A 22,395-nucleotide genomic window follows, 5' to 3' on the forward strand; every position below is an offset into this window, starting at 1 on the left:
ACTTTCAGTTTTGGGGCGGGGGGAGGATCCGGGGACCTGCCTTTGCGTCACATTCAAAAGAAATACCAAGGGGGGTATCTTTGCGTCCAATTTTGTGTGGATGGTGAACTGGCTTTTGCAAGAGACGAGAGAAGCTACGAGAAGGTATTTGACACGGGCGCATAATACGTCCTCCCCTGTATGGGCGGTAGTGGTGTGATCCGTTGAAGGGTACAGTTACAGGGAGACACAGTGAGGGGGCAAGGAAAGATGGCTGGGGAGGGAAATGCTATTGTCCTGGGCGGGTATTGTGTAACCTGTGTACATAGAAGACCTTTGTTGTGCTTTGTATGGTGGCCTCTTATGTCCTTTCTTTGTCAGTCATGTGCCTGTACACACCACACTATACACACACGTGACACCATAGCACCAAGGAGTTAGTGAGAAGACAATTTGCTGTATTACATTACATGGCCAATCTGAGGTGGACTCTCATAAAAAAGGGTACACTGCGCCAATATTGCCCTCCTCAGACCAGGGAATCTTGAACCATGGGCATGAACTGAAACACAAATGGCGCAGAAGCCTAGTGCATTCCCAAGTTTCCATTCTGTGGTATCCTCCATTCACCTGAGATACTTTCTGACCACGGTAGACATGACCACAGTGCTTTCTCACTTTCTGTTTGGCCTGACTTGGCGCAAAAGATGTTTAGACCCCTTTCACACTGGGGCGGCGGGTCCGTTAGCTGTAAAGCGTCGCTAGTTTTGGTGGCACTTTACTGTGGTTTTAGCGGCTGAAGAAGGGGTTAAAAGCACCTGTATTGTGGCGCTTTTCAGGTACTTCAGAAGTGCTGCCCATTCATTTCAATGGGTATGGGCAGTGTATACAGCACTGCCCCAAAGATGCTGTTTGCAGGATTCTTTTTCCCATCCCGCAAGCGCACTGCCCCAGTGTGAAAGCACTCAGGCTTTCACACTGGAGAGGCAGTTTACAGGCGTTTATTTTAGTGCTAAAAGGCCCGAAAAGTGCCTCAATGTGAAAGGGGTCTTACATAAATGCTTGCCCCAGTCCTAGCCATCCTCCAACCCCAGGGCATTCTGATTTTAGGCCATATAGAAGGTTTACTGCAGTGGTAACTTTATAGACTCTGAAGGCGTTTGGTTAGTTATTAATCTTTTCTCACTCCAGTGCATCACCTTGTGTACCTGGGTCTCATTCCAGACACCACCCTGAGTTGTTTTTTTTTTTGCTCAGAAAAAGTTGGTGAGACTTTAATCTCAGGGCTGGTAACTCTGTTCTCAGTGTCGGTCAACTCTGAGGAATTTCATAAGAGTTCTTGGCCTGATTATTCTTACAGCGCACCTCCTAAGGAGCCACAAGAAAACTGGGAGCCCCCACCTTGCACAGCCAGGCACGCCAAATTTTCACAGGCATTTGTGAGTCGGACAACAGTCCGTGGCTTTGTTTTTTTGTTGCTTATTGAGGGTAATAACTTGGATAGGAGTTTATGGGACTTCAACAACAACTTTAGAGACAACTCTTCATGTATACAGTCTCTATATACAGCTCTATGTACAGCTCCACTTTCAGAACGCAGCTGGAACACTGCGAATACCTGACAGTCACTCAGTCAGATCAAAGCAAAGGCCCGATACAGGCAGCAACCCAAGGCAAGGCCCCTGTATCACTCCTGTAGCTACTGATCTCAGCATTACTTCTTCAGGCACTGCCAACCCACCTGGCTGCAGCTGCCCCTTTCACTAGCCCTACAGGCTAACTTCTCCCCACAGTCCTCCAGACTGACACATTTACCAGTTGACTATCAGGAGATCTCCCAGATGTGCTGACCTACACCTGCTGGCCTCTCTCCTGTCTCCTGTGCCTTCTGGAAGGGTCTCCTCCGTGTATTTTGTCAGGATCCTTCCAGCACCTGAGGTCGACAGCCCCCCCCCCCCAGACTAGGTCACCCTCAAGGGCCACCAACAGCCTTCCCAGCGCTCCATCTCCATCTTCCACCAGATTGCCCCTCCTGCCTATCTATGGGGTGGCCTGCCCCCTGCCAGCCCTTTACTGGGGATCGGCTGAGGCCCTCATAAATATTCCAAGCAGCTCCTCCTAACCTCCACGCACTATGTCTGGAACTTTCTCCAATGTCCCAGAAAACAGGGGGAGGCGCCAGAGAAGCTGCTAGGATGAGTCATCCAGCCCTGAGTCACTAAACCCTGACCAAGGCTTAGCCCTGAGGTAAAACACATTTTTACCTACAATAACAACAAACCTATCTACATCGAGCACACTAGAGAGTGCTACATTCTCCTTCAGGCTTAAAGCAGAAGCTGTACCCAAACAAAATTGATGTCCTTTTTTTCCCCACAAATAGAGCTTTCTTTTGGTGGTATTTGATCACCTCTGCGTTTTAAATTTTTTGCACTATAAACAAAAAAAGAGTGCCAATTTTGAAAAAAGTATTTTTTTTTTTACTTTTTGCTATAATAAATATCCCTAAAAAAACAAACAGATTTCTTCATCAGTTTAGGCCAATATGTATTCTTCTACATATTGTTGGTAAACAAAAATCGCAATAAGCATATATTGATTGGTTTTCATAAAAGTTATAACGTCTACAAAATAGGGGATATAGTTATGGCATTTTTATTATTATTATTATTTTTTTTTACTTGTAATGTCGGTGATCTGCAATTTCTAGTGGGACTGCGACATTGTGGCGGACAGATTAGAAATTTTTTGGGATCATTGACATTTATACAGTGATCAGAGCTAAAAATAGCCACTGATTACTGTATAAATGTCACTGGCAGGGAAGGGGTTAACACCAGAGGGGCGATCAAGGGGTTAAGTGTGTTCCCGGGAGTGTAACAGTATGGGGGCTGGGCTGACTGGAGGAGGAGAAGCATCGCTGTTCCTAAGCACTAGGAACAGCAGATCTCTCTCTAATTCCCCTGTCAGAATGGGGATCTGTCTGTTTACATTGACAGATCCCCATTCTGGCTCTTGTTCACACGATCGTGGGTGGCCAGGACATTACGGCTGCAGGCCACGCGCATTGGGTCCCCCGCCATTGAAGGGGCCGACTTACACCGATGGTGATTTACGGGAACGATCGGCAGGTGGTCGGCAAGTGTTTAAGCTAAAAAATGTTTAGGTGTCAGCATCGCCCCCTCAGCCCCCCTTTACTTACCTGAGACCCCTTTCGTTCAAATGCCATGCATGTCCACAGATTGTTTCTTCCCTCACTTCTGGGTCTCACTGACTTTGCTGAGGCATGGGGAGTCATTGGCTCCCACTGCTGTCAATCAAAGCCAGTGACGAGGAAACGGGGCTGAGTCTGTATTAATAGACGCAGCAGAGGGCCTCAGGTGTGAGCACACACAAGTGCCCCCATGGGAAGCTGCTTCCCGTGGATGCACTGGACAAAGAGGTGACGCCAGGAGCGCCGGTGGGGAACTCGAAAAGAGGAGGTTCTTGGCCACTCTGTGTGATTCCATTGCATTGAGTAGGTAAGTAGAGACATGTTTATTTATGTTTTTAATGACCTCTACAACCCGTTTAATTATGCTACCAAAATGAGTGTGTGCTGTAAATTGCCTCCAGCATTGCTCCGGTTTCTTCTTGCTGGAGGCTTCCATTTTGCTGAAGCCCAGAGCCCCTGAGCAGCAATAAATCATGAAGCAGAACTAAACCCATCCATTTAAAGTAATATTAAAGGCTTTTGTTTAATAACAATTATGTCATACTTTCCTGCTCTATGCAGTTTTTTTACACAGAACAGCACTGATCCTCCTCTTCTCAGTGCTTCTGGACCATCCCTCATGCCAAGGGCACCCCAGAGCAAGCTTGCACTTGAGGTGACGCTCTTTTGCCCTGATGGGCCTCAAATGTATGGGAACTGCCTTGTGCAGGTTTTCAAAGTTCCAAAAGACGTCACACTCTTTGAAATGACAGCATCAAAACTCGTGCAGTTGCATGTTTGGCAAACATCTGCTTAAATTTCAGTCAAATGAAAAGATAATTTTTTTAAGTAAACGTAAATCAATTAAAATATGGAAATGCACATACCTTAAAAGTTTTATCTAGATTACTCAGTATTATACATTATTTTTGTAAATGTAAGAGCTGTGTTTTAAGAACTAATGGAAATTAAGTAAGGTACTTAAAATTACAAAATAAGTGAATTAACATTTTTTTATTTGTTGAAAAGGATAACATATTTATGCTAAAATTACAAGCCAACAGAATCATTTTTATCAGTGTATGAGTACAGAGTTGGCCATTTAAATTTCCCCTTTGATGTGAAGCTGTAGGAAAGCTAGCATGGATGAATGTGGCAGTGAGTCTACAACATAAAGACAAACATGTGATTTTGATTAAAATATTAATATGCAGTGCTAATCTTATATAATATATGACATATATAGTCCATATAGTGGATGATGATGAGAACAGATGAAAGGTCCGAACCAGCTTCAGTGTGAGGAAGGATACACACACCACAATGTGTCGATGGATGCACAAATAGGATCAGTAGTCAGTGGATCTCACCATCTTCTCCGCCTCCTATGTAGACTCATTCCCTTCATTCCAGAAGGGGACATACTCCGAAAGCTTGTCCTGAATAATTGGATGTTAGTGCAAATAAAAAAAGTATCACGGACAGTACTTAATTTTCTCCTTCATTCCAGAAAAAGAGAAATCAGTAATAGTTGGAACAATTATCAATTCCCGACTCGACTACGCAAACATAGGAGTACCCAAATACCAGATTGCATGCCTACAAGTTGTTCAAAACACAGCAGCAAGACAAGTCACAGGAAAAAAAACCTGGGAATCCATCTCCCTAACCCTGAGGACCCTACATTGGCTAACCGTAAAGGATCGGATCACTTTCAAGACCCTCTGCCTTACCCACAAATGCACACAAGGAAATGCTCCTCAATACCTATGCGAGAAAATAAAACACTACACACCCAATCGCAGCCTCCGATCAACTAACCAAAACCTCCTCCTCATCCCCAAATTCCTCTACAAATCAAAGGGAGAACGAAGATTTGCAGTCCAAGAACCATGGCTATGGAACACTCTACCCACTAACATCCGCATGGAAGAAAACCATCGGGCCTTCAGAAAGAAAAATCAAAACCCACCTCTTCTAAGAAGCAGGAAAGCACAGGACGGATCAATCGCCTTGAGGCGATTCAGTTCGGAGTTGCAGCGCTATACAAGTCATTCATTCATTCATTCAGTCACAGTCTTTTCAGCTAGTTTCCTTACCAGAGGGGTTGGGCCCTCAAGTTATAGAGTGGTCATGTACGCATGTGACACAGGTCTACCCCAATCCCCAGCACTGGACATCAGGTGAAACGGCTCACATCAAGATCTCTATGGGCTGGGCTGTATATGTAACCTCTCAATTCATGCAACTGGCATCACGATCATATACACACTCCGCTCCTAGATCACATGACGTTCAGTGTGGTAATAAACATAAAAAGTCCCATAGTAAAGCATATTTAAAAAGATTAAATTCCTTTAATAAAAATCATACTTACAAACAGTGGCAGTTGGTGAAGGTTTAGGGTCGGGGGCGCCAGACCCTGCCCTTCCTTTTTGACCCTTGCCACTTGGTTGAAAATGGGCATGGTTTCAGCGGAATATTGGGTGTGGCTTAAATGGTGTGGCCCTAAGGGGGTGTGGTTAGCATCTGAGATGAACGAGAGATGGAGGGAAAGCAGGCCCGGATCCTACACAATAATAGAAATATGTGTATTCTAGAAAGTTTATCGGCAGATAAAGATATTCCAAACACTTGGTGCTAGCACTTCAATCATCCCGGCACCATGGTTGTTATGGTGTCAGAATGATTTAAGCGCATTATTTCTATTATTACATTGTCATATAAAATGAAATCATTCAACTCACTATAATGCAGAATCAGTGGGAGCCCAGAGTGTGTCACCTGCCATGTCACCTGCCACCAGATGCCATCAGGTGTCCCCAGCGGAGTCCGTCCTTACATCAGGTGCCCCCAGTGGAGTCCATAGTTACATCAGGTGCCCCCAGCAGAGTCCCTCCTCACATCAGGTGCCCCCAGCACAGTCCCTCCTTACATCAGGTTCCCCCAGCACAGTCCCTCCTTACATCAGGTTCCCCCAGCACAGTCCCTCCTTACATCAGGTTCCCCCAGCACAGTCCCTCCTTACATCAGGTTCCCCCAGCACAGTCCCTCCTTACATCAGGTTCCCCCAGCACAGTCCCTCCTTAGATCAGGTGCCCCCAGCACAGTCCCTCCTTAGATCAGGTGCCCCAGCACAGTCCCTCCTTAGATCAGGTGCCCCAGCACAGTCCCTCCTTAGATCAGGTGCCCCAGCACAGTCCCTCCTTAGATCAGGTGCCCCCAGCACAGTCCCTCCTTATATCAGGTGCCCCCAGCACAGTCCCTCGTTACATCAGGTTCCCCCAGCAGAGTCCCTCCTTACATCAGGTGCCCCCAGCAGAGTCCCTCCTTACATCAGGTGCCCCCAGCAGAGTCCCTCCTTACATCAGGTGCCCCCAGCAGAGTCCCTCCTTACATCAGGTGCCCCCAGCAGAGTCCCTCCTTACATCAGGTGCCCCCAGCAGAGTCCCTCCTTACATCAGGTGCCCCCAGCAGAGTCCCTCCTTACATCAGGTGCCCCCAGCAGAGTCCCTCCTTACATCAGGTGCCCCAAGCAGAGTCCCTCCTTACATCAGGTGCCCCCAGCAGAGTCCCTCCTTACATCAGGTTCCCCCAGCAGAGTCCCTCCTTACATCAGGTTCCCCCAGCAGAGTCCCTCCTCACATCAGGTTCCCCCAGCAGAGTCCCTCCTTACATCAAGTGCCCCCAGCAGAGTCCCTCCTTACATCAGGTGCCCCCCTCTCCACTGAACACAAGGGGATTAGGCGACGGCCATATTTTTGTAGCCTGCCGGAAGTGACTCTGTTCTCACAGCGAGAGCAAAGCACCCGGCCGTAGTGATATACTACGGGCGCCGGGTGGATGCTGCTCGGCATGATGCTCCACAAAGCAGCTCCAAACCCCGCCAATGAAGCGCCTCGTCTGCAATCTCGCCACTGCTTACAAACATCCTATAAAATCAGGCATCAAATCAGAACACAAACAAGTGGCCACTGCCCCCACCTATAACTGGTCTTTGCAGCAAGGAGCACTAGAGGGGTGATGTTTGTCAAACAAATACAAAGAGATTTCCAGCTCAAACCTACCAACCAGCCAGCGACCAACTGAATTGACCTGTCCAACAATATGCATTAAGAACATGAGGGGTGGGCACCTTCCAGGCTCACCTGCCCTATCCATTACGATGTCCCACTTGATTGTGCCTGATTTTATAGGATGTTTGTAAGTACAATTTTTAATAAAGAAATGTGATCTTTTTAAACATGCTTCACTATGGGAATTCATGTTTTATTACCCCGCTGAACGTCGTGACCTAGCCGCAGAGTGTATATATGATCGTGATGCTATACTGCCAAAATATATCTTGATGTGAGCCATTTCACCTGATGTCCAGTGCTGAGGATTGGGATAGTCACATGATGTCACATGCATACATGACCACTCTATAACTTGAGGGTCCAACACCTCTGGTAAGGAGACTTGATGGAAACACTGTGGTGTGTGTATAATTCTTCACACTGAAGCTGGTACGGGGCTTTCATCTGTTCTCTTCATCATCCACTATATGGACTTTATATGTCATATACAGTGGGGAAGGAAAGTATTCAGACCCCCTTAAAATTTTCACTCTTTGTTATATTGCAGCCATTTGCTAAAATCCTTTAAGTTCATTTTTTCCCTCATTAATGTACACACAGCACCCCATATGGACAGAAAAACACAGAATTGTTGACATTTTTGCAGATTTATTAAAAAAGAAAAACTGAAATATCACATGGTCCTAAGTATTCAGACCCTTTTCTGTGACACTCATATATTTAAGATGGTTCTACACCTTCATTTGAGTCCAGCAGTGTTTTATTATATTGATTGGACTTGATTAGGAAAGCCACACACCTGTATATATAAGACCTTACAGCTCACAGTGCATGTCAGAACAAATGAGAGACATGAGGTAAATGGAACTGCCCGAAGAGCTCAGAGACAGAATTGTGGCAAGGCACAGATCTGGCCAAGGTTACTAAAAAAAATCTGCTGCACTTAAGGTTCCTAAGAGCACAGTGGCCTCCATAATCCTTAAATGGAAAACATTTGGGAAGACCAAAACACCTAGAGCTGGCCGCCTGGCCAAACTGAGCTATCGGGGTAAAAGAGCCTTGGTGAGAGAAGTAAAGAAGAACCCAAAGATCACTGTGGCTGAGCTCCAGAGATGCAGTCGGGAGATGGGAGAAAGTTGTAGAAAGTCAACCATCACAGCACCCCTCCACCAGTTGGGGCTTTATGGTTGAGTGGGATGATGGAAGCCTCTCCTCAGTGCAAGACACATGAAAGACCGCATGGAGTTTGCTAAAAAACACCTGAAGGACTCCAAGATGGTGAGAAATAAGATTCTCTGGTCTGATGAGACCAAGATAGAACTTTTTGGTCTTAATTCTAAGCGGTATGTGTGGAGAAAACCAGACACTGCTCATCACTTGTCCAATACAGTCCCAACAGTGAAGCATGATGGTGGCAGCATCATGCTGTGGGGGTGTTTTTCAGCTGCAGGGACAGGACGACTGGTTGCAAACGAGGGAAAGATGAATTCGGCCAAGTAGAGGGATATCCTGGACAAAAACCTTCTCCAGAGTGCTTAGGACCTCAGACTGGGCCGGACATTTACCTTCCAACAAGACAATGACCCTAAGCATACAGCTAAATTAACGGTGGCTTCACAACTCCTTGACTGTTAATGACCCAGTCAGAGCCCTGACTTAAACCCAATTGAGCATCTCTGGAGAGATCTAAAAATGGCTGTCCACCAACGTTTACCATCCAACCTGACAGAACTGGAGAGGATCTGCAAGGAGGAATGGCAGAGGATCCCCAAATCCCAGGTGTGAAAAACTTGTTGCATCTTTCCCAAAAAGACTCATGGTTGTATTAAATCAAAAGGGTCTGAATACAGTACTTAGGACCATGTGATATTTCAGTTTTTCTTTTGTAATAAATCTGCAAAAATGTCAACAATTCTGTTTTTCTGTCAATATGGGGTGCTGTGTGTACATTAATGAGGAAAAAACATTAACCTAAATGATTTTAGCAAATGGCTGCAATATAACAAAGAGTGAAAAATTTAAGGGGGGGTCTGAATACTTTCCGTCCCCACTGTATTATATCAGTTTAGCGCTGCATATTGATATTTTAATTCTTGTATTTGCAATCAACAAATTTTAATGCTGGCTGCTGTTTTATGAATTCTACTATAGGTAGCGTGGATAATTTGTGGTTTTATCATTTTGATTGCCTATGTTGTTCATTTTTACAATTTCTGTCTTGCAGGTGATACAGAGGATTACAAAACACTGGAGAGGACATAGACTTTATTTGAAATGCTAAGACTGGTGCTGGGGACATTCCCAGCACTAGGATGCTGTTTATTGATGCTTCTGATAGTGTTTGGGAATTTAATGCTGTCATGCACAGATCTTGAACTGCACCTTGAAACCCTACAGGAAATTTGGGACGGTGAGTTTTTTTTTATAGTGTATTAAACAGACCTACAGTGCCTTGAAAAAGTATTCACACCCCTTGAAAATGTTCACATTTTGTAATGTTACAAGCAAAAACATAAATATATTTTTTGGGGATTTTATGTGATAGACCAACACAAAGTGGCACATAATTGTGAAGTGGGAGCAAAATGCTAAATGGCTTTTCACTCTTTTTTACAAATAAATCACTAAATAGTTTGGCGTGCATTTGTATTCAGCTCCTTTACTTTGTTACCCCTAACTAAAATCTAGTGAAACCAATTGCTTTTAGAGGTCATCTAATTAGTAAATAGAGTCCACTTGTGTGTAATTTAATCTCAGTATAAATATGGCTGTTCTGTGAAGCCCTCAGATGTTTGTTAGAGAACCTTAGTGAATAAACAGCCTCTTGAAGGCCAAGGAACACACCAGACAGGTCAGGGATAACGTTGTGGAGAAGTTTAGAGAAGTTCACAGAACAGCTGTATATATACTGAGAATAAATTACACACAGGTGGATTCTATTTACTAATTAGGTGACTTCTGATGGCAATTGGTTCCACTAGATTTTAGTGAGGGGTATCAGAGTATAGGGGGCTGAATACAAATGACACACTTTTTAGATATTTATTTGTAAAAAAAATGTGAAAACCATTTATAATTCTCCTTCCATTTCACAATTATGTGCCACTTTGTGTTGGTCTATCACATAAAATCCCAATAAACTACATTTATATTTTTGGATGTAACATGACAAAATGGAAACTTTCGAGGGGTATGAATACTTTTTCAAGGCACTGTACATGAATTTGGCACATACTACACCACTTTTATGCATGAGAGACACTTTTGCAAGCTATGTCTGCACCAGTCTTTATTAATTCCAGGGAATGTACATAAATATTATGTTTCTTTTTTGTTGAAATGTCTATGGAATGTACCTTTAGGCAGCAACTCGGTCAACTGGTCATGTTCAGTCTGTTCCTAGGTCCAAACTCCTATTTTAAAGGCAGCATGTGATGCATACAAATCTGGTGCTTTCGCTATTGTTCACTCATTTTGAACCATCTATCTTAAGAGTTAAACATTAAATACGAATAATCCTCAGCACTTATCCTGCTAGCTAGCCAAAGAAACCTATTTTAAAGTGGAACCTTAGGCCTAAAATGAAAAAAAAATGACAAGATGCTCCTGGTGGTCTCTACTCCTTTCTCCTCATATTCAGCCGCCGTAAGTCCTCCGCTTGTCTCCACTAGCCACCATCAATAGTCCCTAATGTGGCCTTCCACAATCAGATTAATTTAGCACATTCAGTTTATAGTCAGTGTAAATGCTTCCTGTTTAGTAGTGGTTTGTGGGCCACAGAGATGCCTGCACAGGCTCTTGGATGGGTCCTATTTATCTGCCATAAGCTCAGGCCTAGGTTGCCTAATCTAGGTCTCAACAGATATCTAGGAAAGATCAATCAAGTTACTTTATGTAATTTTTTACTGAATATTTATTATGTTTGTTTTTCTCTGTGTGCAGAATAAATGCAACTCATTTGATTACTTATACAGAATTCAGAACATTTTTGGACTATCTCTGTTTGGACACAAAACTAGGTTAAACATGTTGACCTAACAAATTGCAAACTAGAATGGGCATGATGACTAAAACACTTTTTTACATTCAGTATCTGACAACCCCCTTTTGAAACAAAATACAAAGGGTTGCAAAGCCATAGGCAGCATCCATGTAAATATAACAAAAGGGTCACAGTAGTTTGTTCAGCCATATTCAGGTTACTGTCATTTTGCTATGCTTTAGAGCTGTTATCCTGCTAGTCTTAAAAGCTATTCTAGTAACACGGAGGCATATTTACGGACAATGAAAAAAAATCATTTGGGATGTTTTGCTGTGTCTTCTATGAATAGTTTTACTACTTTACTATGTTTTTCATACAGTCTTCTGTAGTGTTTTGTTTATTAGATTACTGACATCTGATTTGTATTTTGTTTCAGGCCATCGTTTGCTAACACATGGGCTGTGTTCCATTAACACTCAGCTTATGATAATATCTCTCCTCCTGTTCCTGCTCCTGCACTGGCAATTAGAAAACCGCATTGGCACCCTGTATTTTCTATATCTCTCCTGTATGTGCACTTTTTTCAGTGCCACAATTTACATTTTGATTTCCACGCTTCTGCCTCTTCCTGCTGCCCCAGCCTCTGGATACCTCGCTACCAATTTGTCCCTGTTGATAGCTCATAGCCCAGCTGTTCCATGGCGATGGGGCAAGAAGATGCTACCTTTATTGTGTTGCGGGATAACAATAACTGTACAATACTGGTGGCCGCAATCTTCGTTTTTATACCACATCTGTGGAATGATTAGTGGACTAGCCAGTATCCTTTTTTATCAGTTACTATGTATGCCGTTGTGATGATAATCATCTATTGCATGATCAGCACCATTAATAACATATCATTAGGCTGGATTTCCACTGTCTTCTGTGTATACAGCATGCATAGTAATGCACACGTGTAGGTGTGAATGGACGGACCCATAGCGTTTCCCTTTGTCAACACAATAAACTGCAATGTATAGATGTAAACCAGCCTAGAGGCGATTCAGTTCGCATTGTGCGCTATACAAGTATTTCATTCATTCATTCATTCAGCCATATAGGAAAGAATGTGGGTTTTACTTGACATGTATTTTTTCATGCAGCAAAGTGCAAGAGTTTTGTTGCATCAAAACAAACAAGTGTGAATAGGCCCTTAAGCCCATGACTTTACTGAAGTGTCTGAAAGCAAGTGCAAATATGTGGTTGAAACTTGACTACAGCAGAAACCATTTTTTTTTTTAAGTTTCTGATAGATAGAGTTAAAGGGGTTGTAAACCCTGGTGGTTTTTCACCTTAATACATTTTATGCATTGAGGTGAAAAATCTTCTGTAGTGCTGCACCCTCCCCCCCCCCAGTGCCCCCTTTTTTTACTTACCTGAACCTGGTTTCCTTCTCCCCGGGGGCAAGCACACCAGCTCTAGCTGGTGTCCCGAGTCCTGATTGGATAGATTGATAGCAGCGCAGCCATTGGCTCCCACTGCTGTCAATCTAATCCAATGACACGGGTGCTGGGTACGGGGCTGAGTCCTACTTTCTGTGTCTATAGACGCAGAAGCAGGATTCAGGAGCATGCTCGCATGGGTGTCCCATAGGAGAGCACTTCTCCAATGGGTCACTCGATGTAGAGAGGAGCTACTAGCGCCGCTAATGGATCCCAGAAGAGGAGGACCGGGGTCACTCTGTGCAAAACGAACTGCACAGTGGAGGTAAGTATGATGTGTTTGTTATTTAAAAAAAAAACACAAGGTTTTAGTGACCCTTTAAGAAAGTTTGTAATCTGTCCACGGGAGGGAGTCAACACTGTGGTTGCAAGGAAAGAAATGTGCTCTGTTTAATGTTGCTCGAGTGGACAGAGTGGGTGTAAGATGGAGCAGAAAGAGTGGATGAAAGCTTGAGCAGACAGAATGGATGGAAGCTTGAGCAGACAGAATGGATGGAAGCTTGAGCAGACAGAATGGTTGGAAGCTTGAGCAGACAGAATGGTTGGAAGCTTGAGCAGACAGAATGGTCTTGAGCAGACAGAATGGATGGAAGCTTGAGCAGACAGAGTAGGGGAGATGGAACAGAGTGGATAGGAGCTGGAGATAATAAAGTGAGGGAGATGGAGCAGACAGTGTGGATGGAAACTGGAGATAATAGAGTGAGGGCTGATGGAGCAGACAGAGGGGATGGAAGCTGAAGATAATACAGTGAGTGAAATGGAGCAAACAAAATGGATGGAAGCTGGAGGAGACAGATTGATGGAGCAGACAGTGAATGGAAGTTGAAATGGGCAGAATAAGGCAGATGGAGCAGATGGAATTTTCTTGTATTAAGAGAGGTATAGACTCCAGAGAGAGATACCATTTTGCCCCTGTACAGATCATTAGTATGCAGTTCAGTTTTGGTCACTAGTTCACAAGAATGAGATCAGGGCAAGCTATGAGAAAAGACTAGCTGAACAGAATTTATTCTCTCTTGACAAGAGGAGACTAAGGGGGCATATGATAAACATGTATAAATACATAAGTGGTCCATATAGTGAACTTGGTGTTGAGTTATTCACTTTAAGGCCATCACAGAGGACAAGAGGGCACTCTTTAGGTCTGGAAGAAAATAGATTTAGGCCCCAGACACACTATTAGATATTCTGCAGATTTTTGTCTTCAGATTTACCAAAACCATATAATGAGGTCAAACCATAATTCCTCGTACACACAATACGAAAATCAGAAGGGGAAATTCATAAGATGGTAGTACGGTGCTTTTGACAGCAGATTTAACTTTTTTGTCAGACAAAGCTAGATGTGCAGACTATAAAATTTTTGTCAGATGTGAACTCAACGTCTGATTTTCAGATGGTCAGTACAGAAATCAAGGAATGACTGAGAAGAGTTTGGTTTTGTAAACTACTGTTCGTAATCTAGAATTAACATTTGTGACGGGTCAATGGATGAAATGTCGAAATGCAGCGCACATTCTCATCTTCTTTAATGGGATAATAACCAAGCTGCTTTGCATGTAGTTATGCCAGACGTATTTTAAAATGCATTTGTTTTGTATGATCTGAATATTGTGAATCAACTTTCACCAAACTTCTACTAACACAAAATTAGCAGAAGGGGCCCAAAGGGCGACGCTTGAGAAATTAACTTCCTCTTTATAGTGTCATAGTACGTCACTACATTCGTGTTTGTCAAATGACAATTTGCGGATAGTTAGTATGCTAGACAAAATCCTGCACTCGTGCTTTTGACAACAATCAGACGCACGGTCGTACAACAATCAAACCGCATGTACGAGGCCTAAAGCCTTGTACACACGATCAGATTATTGGACAATTTTTGGTCAGTTTTTTGTTGCATGCTAGTCTCAAATTGAAAGTGAAGAGGATACTCACCATCAGAACATTTTTGTACAACAGAATTCAACGTCAGAAGTGACGTAATGTGTTGAATTGTTTTGTATGTGTTCTTTCATTTCTGAGCATGCCTAGTCTTGCTCTTTAGATTTTTTTTGGGCCGAGAACCATACTAATGGAAAGAAAATCAGACATTGTGGTCACATCAGGCAAAAATTTTGGATCCTGCACATCCAGTTTTTGTCTGAAATTTGTAATCAGCTGTCAAAAGCAGCATTCTAACAATCAAAAAATCGGCAGATCGTTCATCGAATGAAATGTAACTTCAGATTTTCTGATCGTGTGTACAGGCCTTAAGAGTTTCATTTTGTATGCAATCAGGCAGGCCTTGCACTACATGGTTTTGGTAAATCTGAAGGCAAAAATCTGCAGAAAATCTAATAGTGTGTATGGGGCCTTAGGCTGGGTTCACACTTATGCAAATTGGATGGGGCTTATCCGCATCCAATTCGCATAGCAGGAGAATGTGACCAGCTCTCTATGGAGCCAGTACAAACATCTCCACAGCGCTACCGGCACAAATTGCCCAGGAGTCCTGTGCATCTTTTGGTCCATTTCAGGTTCAAATTTACCCCAAAATTCAGGCTAAAATCAGACCTGAAACAATAAATGGAGACGCACCGGACTCCTGTGAGCCGCTGCGTATTCCAGTGTGAACCCAGCCATCCAAATCCAAATAAGAAAAGGTTTCTTCACAGTAAGACCTGTGAAACTGTGGAATAGACTCCCTCAAGAGCTGATTCTGTCCAGCTCAATAGATTGCTTTTAAAAAAGGCCTGAATTCTTTCCTAAATGGAGGGAAGGATTTCTTTCCCTTGCTGGAGCAAATTGGATCATGCTTTGCTGCTTTTTTTTTTTTTTTTTTGCCTTGCTCTGGATTAACTGTGGGTATGGGATTGTGTATAAAGGATTGTACATTTTATATTTCCCTTTTATTGGTTGAACTGATGGACTTGTGTCTTTTTTCAACCAGACTATAACTATCAATTGAAAAGATGATGTTGACAGAGTGGGGGAGATAGAGCATGAATAATATTTGCTAAGTTATTTTTTGTTGTACACTGTTCTAGAGTCACTGCAAACACACAGGACTTTCTGACAGTCCTGCTCACAGCAGAGGGGGTGGTAACAACAGAGCTCTGCTTGAGCACCACAATCACAATTTAGGCTTCATACAGGGGAGGAGCTGTCAGTTAGTAATAACAGCCAGAAAGATATAAATTCCTGGGGAATCATTTAGCGTTTCTTTTTACAAAGATAAGAATTAAACATGAATCAATAGACTTGCAATACGTTTTTATTGCTAAAGAGAGGGAATTGCAGGAAATAAACGGTAGTCCATTTTATAAGGACTGATGCATTTACAGTATCTTTTTTAGATGTGCTCCTTTTTCATCCATCTTCATGCCAATTTTGAGCCAGGAAACATGTTCATGTAAAAAGTCGCTGAGAGTGCTATCTTTGATATAACCCCATATGTAAAGAGTCAGAGCTGGGTGTATAGGGCAAAATTTGAACTGGCAACTTTATTGATGATCCCACAATGTAAGAAAAAACAGTGGACAGCAGGCATTAAAAAAAAAAGAAAAAAAAAGCTCTGCAATACTTAATTATTCTCCAACCCCCCCCCCCCCCCCCCCCAAAGATTCAGCACGCTACATGCCAGCACTGATCCTCTTCAAAGTTGAGTGACACCCAATGACATTCATACAACTTTTTAGTGTGCGAAGATTGTAACAGACACAGTCAGAGAAGCGGAATGATAGAAAGAACCCCTGTCCTGTTTTTATTGCTTACTGTCTTCCTGCTGCAGATTTTTCCTTTACTATCTGTCCAGTGTCACCATAACAAAAAGTCAGGAAAAATCTCTCTAATGCCATGTACACACGACCGGACTTTCCGGCAGACTAGATCCAACGGTCTTCCGATGGACTTTTCAGCGGAGTTCCGACAGACTTCCAAACTAACGGACTTGGCCACACATGAACAGACTAAGTTAATTCGAAAGTCTGTTCGTTTTGAACGTGATGACGTAAACTAAACTAAAAAAGTAAGTTCAATAGCCAGTAGCCAATAGCTGCCCTTGCATCATATTTGGTCCGTTGGACCAGCATACAGACGAACAGTTATCCCGATAAGAATGGAGTCCGTTGGACAGATTTGAAACATGTTCTATTTCTAGGTCCGTCTGATTTTTATAACGAAAAGCGATCGGATTAGCCCGCACACGATCGGATTGTCCGACGAACTGATCCCGTCGGACCTAGTCTGCCGGAAAGTCCGGTCGTGTGTACATGGAATAACTGTGCTCCAAGTGATTGTAGTCGTATTAGTGCACTTGTGACAGAAACAATTGAGCACTGTCTGTGATACTTTTTTTTTATTTACACTAACATACAATTTTTCAGGACAAACTTTCGGAGTATGTCCCCTTCTTCGAGTACTGCTGGGATCATGAAGAAGGGGACATACCCCCAAAAGTCCCGCAATCAGACATGCACTATTTCTTCCATTGCAACGCACCACAACACATGGTAGTGAGTTACTAATTGTTGTATCACACCACAATGCACGTGTGTTGGGGTGCTAGTTATTGTAAATAAGAAAAAGCACTGCAACATACTTAACATACATTAACATGTGTTTCAGCAACGCTTGCGCAATGCTTCACACTGGAAAGGTGTGAATCGGTCCTAAAGATTATATTTTGTTTATATGTCTGCTAGGTCAGATTGCTTTGCATGTTGATGTGACAAGTGACAACCCATTAACACTTTTCTTTTGAGGTTAATTGAGGTAACACATGGACACACATTATGTGCATCTATGTTTTGTTCCTTACTGCTAAAACACATAAATATAAATATATATATATATATATATCTGTTTAAAAATGCCTGAAAAGTTAGATCCTTACAGTAAAACCACAGTCCGCAAGGGAATACTCCGCTACCTGGAGCCATCAGAAACCAGAATACGAGCACTAGATAGAATATTCAGTTGCTTGAAATCTATTCCTATAGCTCGGTTTATACCCTCACGGCAGGAAGGATCTGGGCTGCATATTACAAATTTTGGAGCACAAGATAGGTTTGTGAAATCAACATATACAGTAAATCTTTTTAAAGATTTTACTGAGTTTCATGTTAAGGTCTGTATCTTAAAAAAAAAACTATATCACTTTCAAGAAATATATATTTTTTTCTTTATTAGACTTCCATTCACCTATACAGATGTACAGGAGCCCAACATGTTTGCTGATATGTCATTGGATGGGGCAGCTGCACAGACTGCATCCCTTGGCCATTTCCAAGACACTCCTGTTTGGTTTGGACGTGAGGAGACTTTGGAAGAGGCAATGTTGAAAGCTGGCATTCTGGCATCTTTAAGGGAATATGAGCAACAGGAAACACAGAGACATGAACTAACCTTAAACAAATCCAGTGTGTCGGCACTTAGGTAAGTTGCTATTATTATAATTAAAAAATATATATATAACATGCCTTTATATGGTCCCATATGGAGCTATCTCATACCAGCCTCCCCTTTTTTTTTATTGCAAACTTGTGTTTACTGAATTATTTATTATATAGACTTGTCATATAACCAGGGCTTTTTTTCAGGGAAATTTGGCTCAGACCCGGGGGGGTGGGGGGGTGGTGCTGCTCACCGCAATCACTTGTAAACACAGAAGTCCAGTTTCTGTGTTTACAAGTGACAGCTCTGCACTCTGTCTGTAACCCCCCTGAACTCTGTATGTAATGCAAACCTGGTATTTAATGCCCTAATGCCCGTTTAAGACCCTCCTACTGTTCATGAAATTTGACTGGCCACACCCACTATTTGAGGTGATTTGGAAGGTGTGTGTGGGGGGAGGGGTTTAAGGGGTCATGGTTGAGTTCCAGCACCTATTGTTTGAGAAAAAAAGGCCAGCATATAACTCAGTACAAATACTCTCTTTTAATAGTCAATTCATGTATTTCATTAGCATGCTTACTGAAAATGGAGCTTAGCACTTATCTCAGGATCTGCAATTAGACTATATCATTCAGCAATGAAAACAACTTCTATGGCTGTTTTTTTTTTTGTAGCTGTTTGCAGCATAGTATGTGAATGAAAGGCTATAGGTGGCCATACACTAGTAGAATTTTATTTGAAATTTTAAATTTAAAGTATATTCTTTCGATTCTCTAATTGTTAAGCCCTATACACACTATCAGATTTTCTGCTGATTTTTGTCTTCAGATTTACCAAAACCATGTAGTACAAGGGCCTGCCTGATTGTATACAAATTGAAACTCCTAAGGTTTGACCTCATATTATATGGTTTTGGTAAATCTGAAGGAAAAATCTGAAGAAAATCTGATAGTGTGTATGGGGCTTTAGTGGGATGAAATCAACATTCGATCTGAACCACAGTAATAAGAAGATTTGAAGGAGCATGATGGAAAATTTTTCTTTTACTTTCAATTGACATTTGTAATGTCATTGAAGGTACTTGAAGGTTTGCACAAATATTCATTTAAAAATCTATTTACGTAAGATCGGCTTTAGCAGTTGAGTCCCAGGAATAACTTTTCGTAGCTATCGACTCAATACACTTTTTTTACTGCACAAGTTTAGGGAGCACTCAGTGGGCATTTGGAACATCCATTGAGTTCTCTGTTCAGACAGTTATGTGTCCGGGGCCCAAAGCAGTGGATGAAGAAAAAAATAGTCAGTTGGGTTTATTTATTAAATCTGGAGAGTGCAAAATCTGGTGCAGCTCTGCATAGAAACCAGCTTCCTGTTTTTTTTTGTTTTTTTTGCCAAAGCTTAATTGAACAAGCTTAAGTTAGAAGCCGATTGTCTACCATGCACAGCTGCACCAGATTTTGCACTGAAGTTTTAGTAAATAAACCCCTGTCAGACATACGGCACAACCCAACTCTCCTCAAGCTTCTCCATCTTCCAACAGGCCCCTTGTCACGACCACTCGGGCACTCCGATCGTGTTCAAGAGACTCACCCGTAGAGATCCGTCGTGGAGAACTCGTCGTTTCCCGTTGACGCGCGCTAAAGCCAACGAGCGCATTCGCGTCAACACGAACGCACGCGCACACGCACGTAGGTCACGAACGGAGGCACGTCTACGTGTGAGGGCGCGCTGACCCGTCGTACGTCTGATTGGCGCCCTAAGGCCTTCTTAAGTCACGAGCTCCCTTCCATCCGTGCTGTCCAGTCTACAGCGTGTCCGTGATCCGTGCTATTCGTAAACCTGAACCTGTTACCTGATTCCCGACTTCCGGCTTGTTCTCTGACTCTGATTGACTGCTGCCTGCCCACGACTCCTGCTTGTTTGACTACGTTTTTGCCTTATCCTTCTGTACCACGCTGATCGTATCCTGCTGACCCGGCCTGTATCTGACTACCGCAGTTCCTGCTACCTACCTGAGTTCCTGCTCTACGGGACGTCTATCCACCAGCCAGTCCCCGCACAAGTGCTTACCTCCTACCATCAAGCTTCGTTCACTGTTCCAGCCTGTTCTCTGTGCCAGCTGACCAACTGGACCTATACCACCTGCCAGGCACTTGTGCCCCCTGAACTGTTGAAATACCTGTTCCCATCTCCAGGGGTTCAATAGCCAGGGGATACGAGGGGCCGCTCCCTGCATTCCGGGCTCCATCACCAGGTACGTGACAGTACTGGACAGCCATGTCCGAGCCCGCGCAGGGAGCCTCCCCCATGGACGAGCTCTGCCATCATCTGGCCGGCCTTACGCAAGCAGTTAAGAGTTTGCAGGAGGGCTACGGAAGACTGGAGGAACAAGTCCAGGCACTATCTGCTTCAGCACCGGCCGCTCCAGGGGCCCATGCTTCGCCCTCGGTAGTTATGTTACCACCGGAACCCAGGGTGCCAACTCCGGAACGATTTACGGGAGTCCGAAGCAAGTTTAGGGCCTTCCGCAATTCCTGCGAGCTGTATTTTGCTTTGCAACCCCGGACCTTTTCTCTTGAAGCAACGAAGGTGGGATTCATCATTTCCTTGCTGACAGATGAACCTCAGACCTGGGCACACCGTCTGTTAGAGCGTAAAGACCCTTCTCTTGACTCCATGGATACCTTCTTTCAGGCTATGTCTAAGCTCTATGAGGATCCCCAACTAGCTGCTACCGCAGAAGCAGCCCTACGTGCCCTGCAGCAGGGTCGTAGACCAGTGGAGGACTATGTCTCGGAATTCCGGCGTTGGAGTGCAGACACGGAATGGAACAACGCGGCCCTGCGTTTTCAGTTCCGCTTGGGCCTTTCCGAGGCCTTGAAAGATGAGTTGGCCCGTGTAGGCATCCCCGGGACATTAGAAGCTCTAATAGACACCTCCATCCAGATCGACAGACGCCTGAGAGAACGCCGCCAGGAACGCTCTTCTTCGGCTACCCGTCCAATCTGGATGCTACCACGGGTGCCTAGTCACCCTACTCCCCCTGCTCCATCTGCATCCACGTTGGACACCCCAGAGCCCATGCAATTGGGCCTCCTGCGCCCGTCTCTGACACCAGAAGAGCGCCAACGTCGCCGGACCAATAACCTGTGCCTGTATTGCGGAGAACCAGGACATTTTGTTCATGCCTGCCCAGCCAAGATACGTAAGTGTCTTCCTGTTCCTCCTGTTCCCTCACCTATGCTGCCTGATAACACTTCTCATCTAGCTGTTCCTGTCCTTTTGCAGCTCCCAGGAAGGACTATCCAAACCCACGCGGTTATTGATTCCGGTGCTTGCAGTGGCTTCCTCGACTCATCCTTCGCCCGAAGACATAGGATCCCCCTCAGACCAAGGGAAAAGGGACTCTCCGTATACTTGGCTGACGGATCTACCTTAGGCTCAGGACCGGTGACTTTGGAAACTAGTCCTCTACCTGCTGTCATTGCCGGGACTCATCAAGAACTTCTGTGCCTGGATGTTATTCAGTCCCCGCTATTTCCAATCATCCTCGGCATGCCCTGGTTGAAGGCACACAATCCGCGGATTGATTGGACCACCGGGACCATCGAGTTCCCCTCGGACTACTGTCATCAGCATTGCTGCCAGAACCCTGACGGGGACTCCTCAATCCTCCTCTGTTCCGAATCTGATGATGATGATATTCGACTAGCGGTACCCAAGCAATACCACGCCTTCTTAGACGTTTTCAGTAAAAAGGGTGCAGAGACCCTGCCTCCTCATAGGCCATATGATTGTCCTATAGAACTACTCCCGGGGGCAGAAATCCCCTTCGGAAGAATCTTCCCTCTTTCTGAGACTGAGCTGAGTGCCCTAAAATCTTACCTAGATGACAGTTTGGAGAAGGGGTTTATTCGGCCGTCCACCTCTCCGGCAGGCGCTGGCATCTTCTTTGTCGAAAAAAAAGACCACTCGCTACGCCCTTGTGTGGACTACCGGGCCCTGAATAAGATTACCATCAAAAACCGCTATCCCCTGCCATTGGTACCTGAACTCTTCCAAAGACTGGGATCTGCTAGGTTTTTCTCGAAGTTAGATCTTCGGGGTGCCTATAATCTTGTACGCATCCGGAAGGGTGACGAGTGGAAGACTGCCTTCCGTACCCGCTTTGGGCATTACGAATATTTGGTGATGCCTTTTGGATTATGCAATGCCCCGGCCACCTTCCAACATTTCGTTAATGATATTTTTAGGGACTATCTAGATTTGTTTGTTATAATTTACTTGGATGATATTTTGATT

The 22,395-nt window shown here is 43.9% G+C and overlaps 1 protein-coding gene across 1 annotated transcript in view; it reads left to right on the plus strand.

Moving 5' to 3' along the window:
* Positions 1 to 22,395, plus strand: part of RHBDD3 (rhomboid domain containing 3) — a 29,155-nt gene continuing 6,760 nt past the window's right edge. Inside the window, exons 1-5 of the mRNA XM_077461246.1 lie at positions 1 to 144; positions 9,476 to 9,661; positions 11,670 to 12,053; positions 17,607 to 17,766; positions 17,890 to 18,135. Of these exons, the coding sequence (XP_077317372.1) occupies positions 9,526 to 9,661; positions 11,670 to 12,053; positions 17,607 to 17,766; positions 17,890 to 18,135 (926 nt within the window). The 5' untranslated portion in view covers positions 1 to 144; positions 9,476 to 9,525. The remainder of the gene's footprint in view (positions 145 to 9,475; positions 9,662 to 11,669; positions 12,054 to 17,606; positions 17,767 to 17,889; positions 18,136 to 22,395) is intronic.

Source organism: Lithobates pipiens, unplaced genomic scaffold, assembly GCF_037356315.1.
Source record: "Lithobates pipiens isolate NorthernLeopardFrog02 unplaced genomic scaffold, aLitPip1_a1.2 Scaffold_3, whole genome shotgun sequence".
Lineage (NCBI taxonomy): Eukaryota > Metazoa > Chordata > Amphibia > Anura > Ranidae > Lithobates > Lithobates pipiens.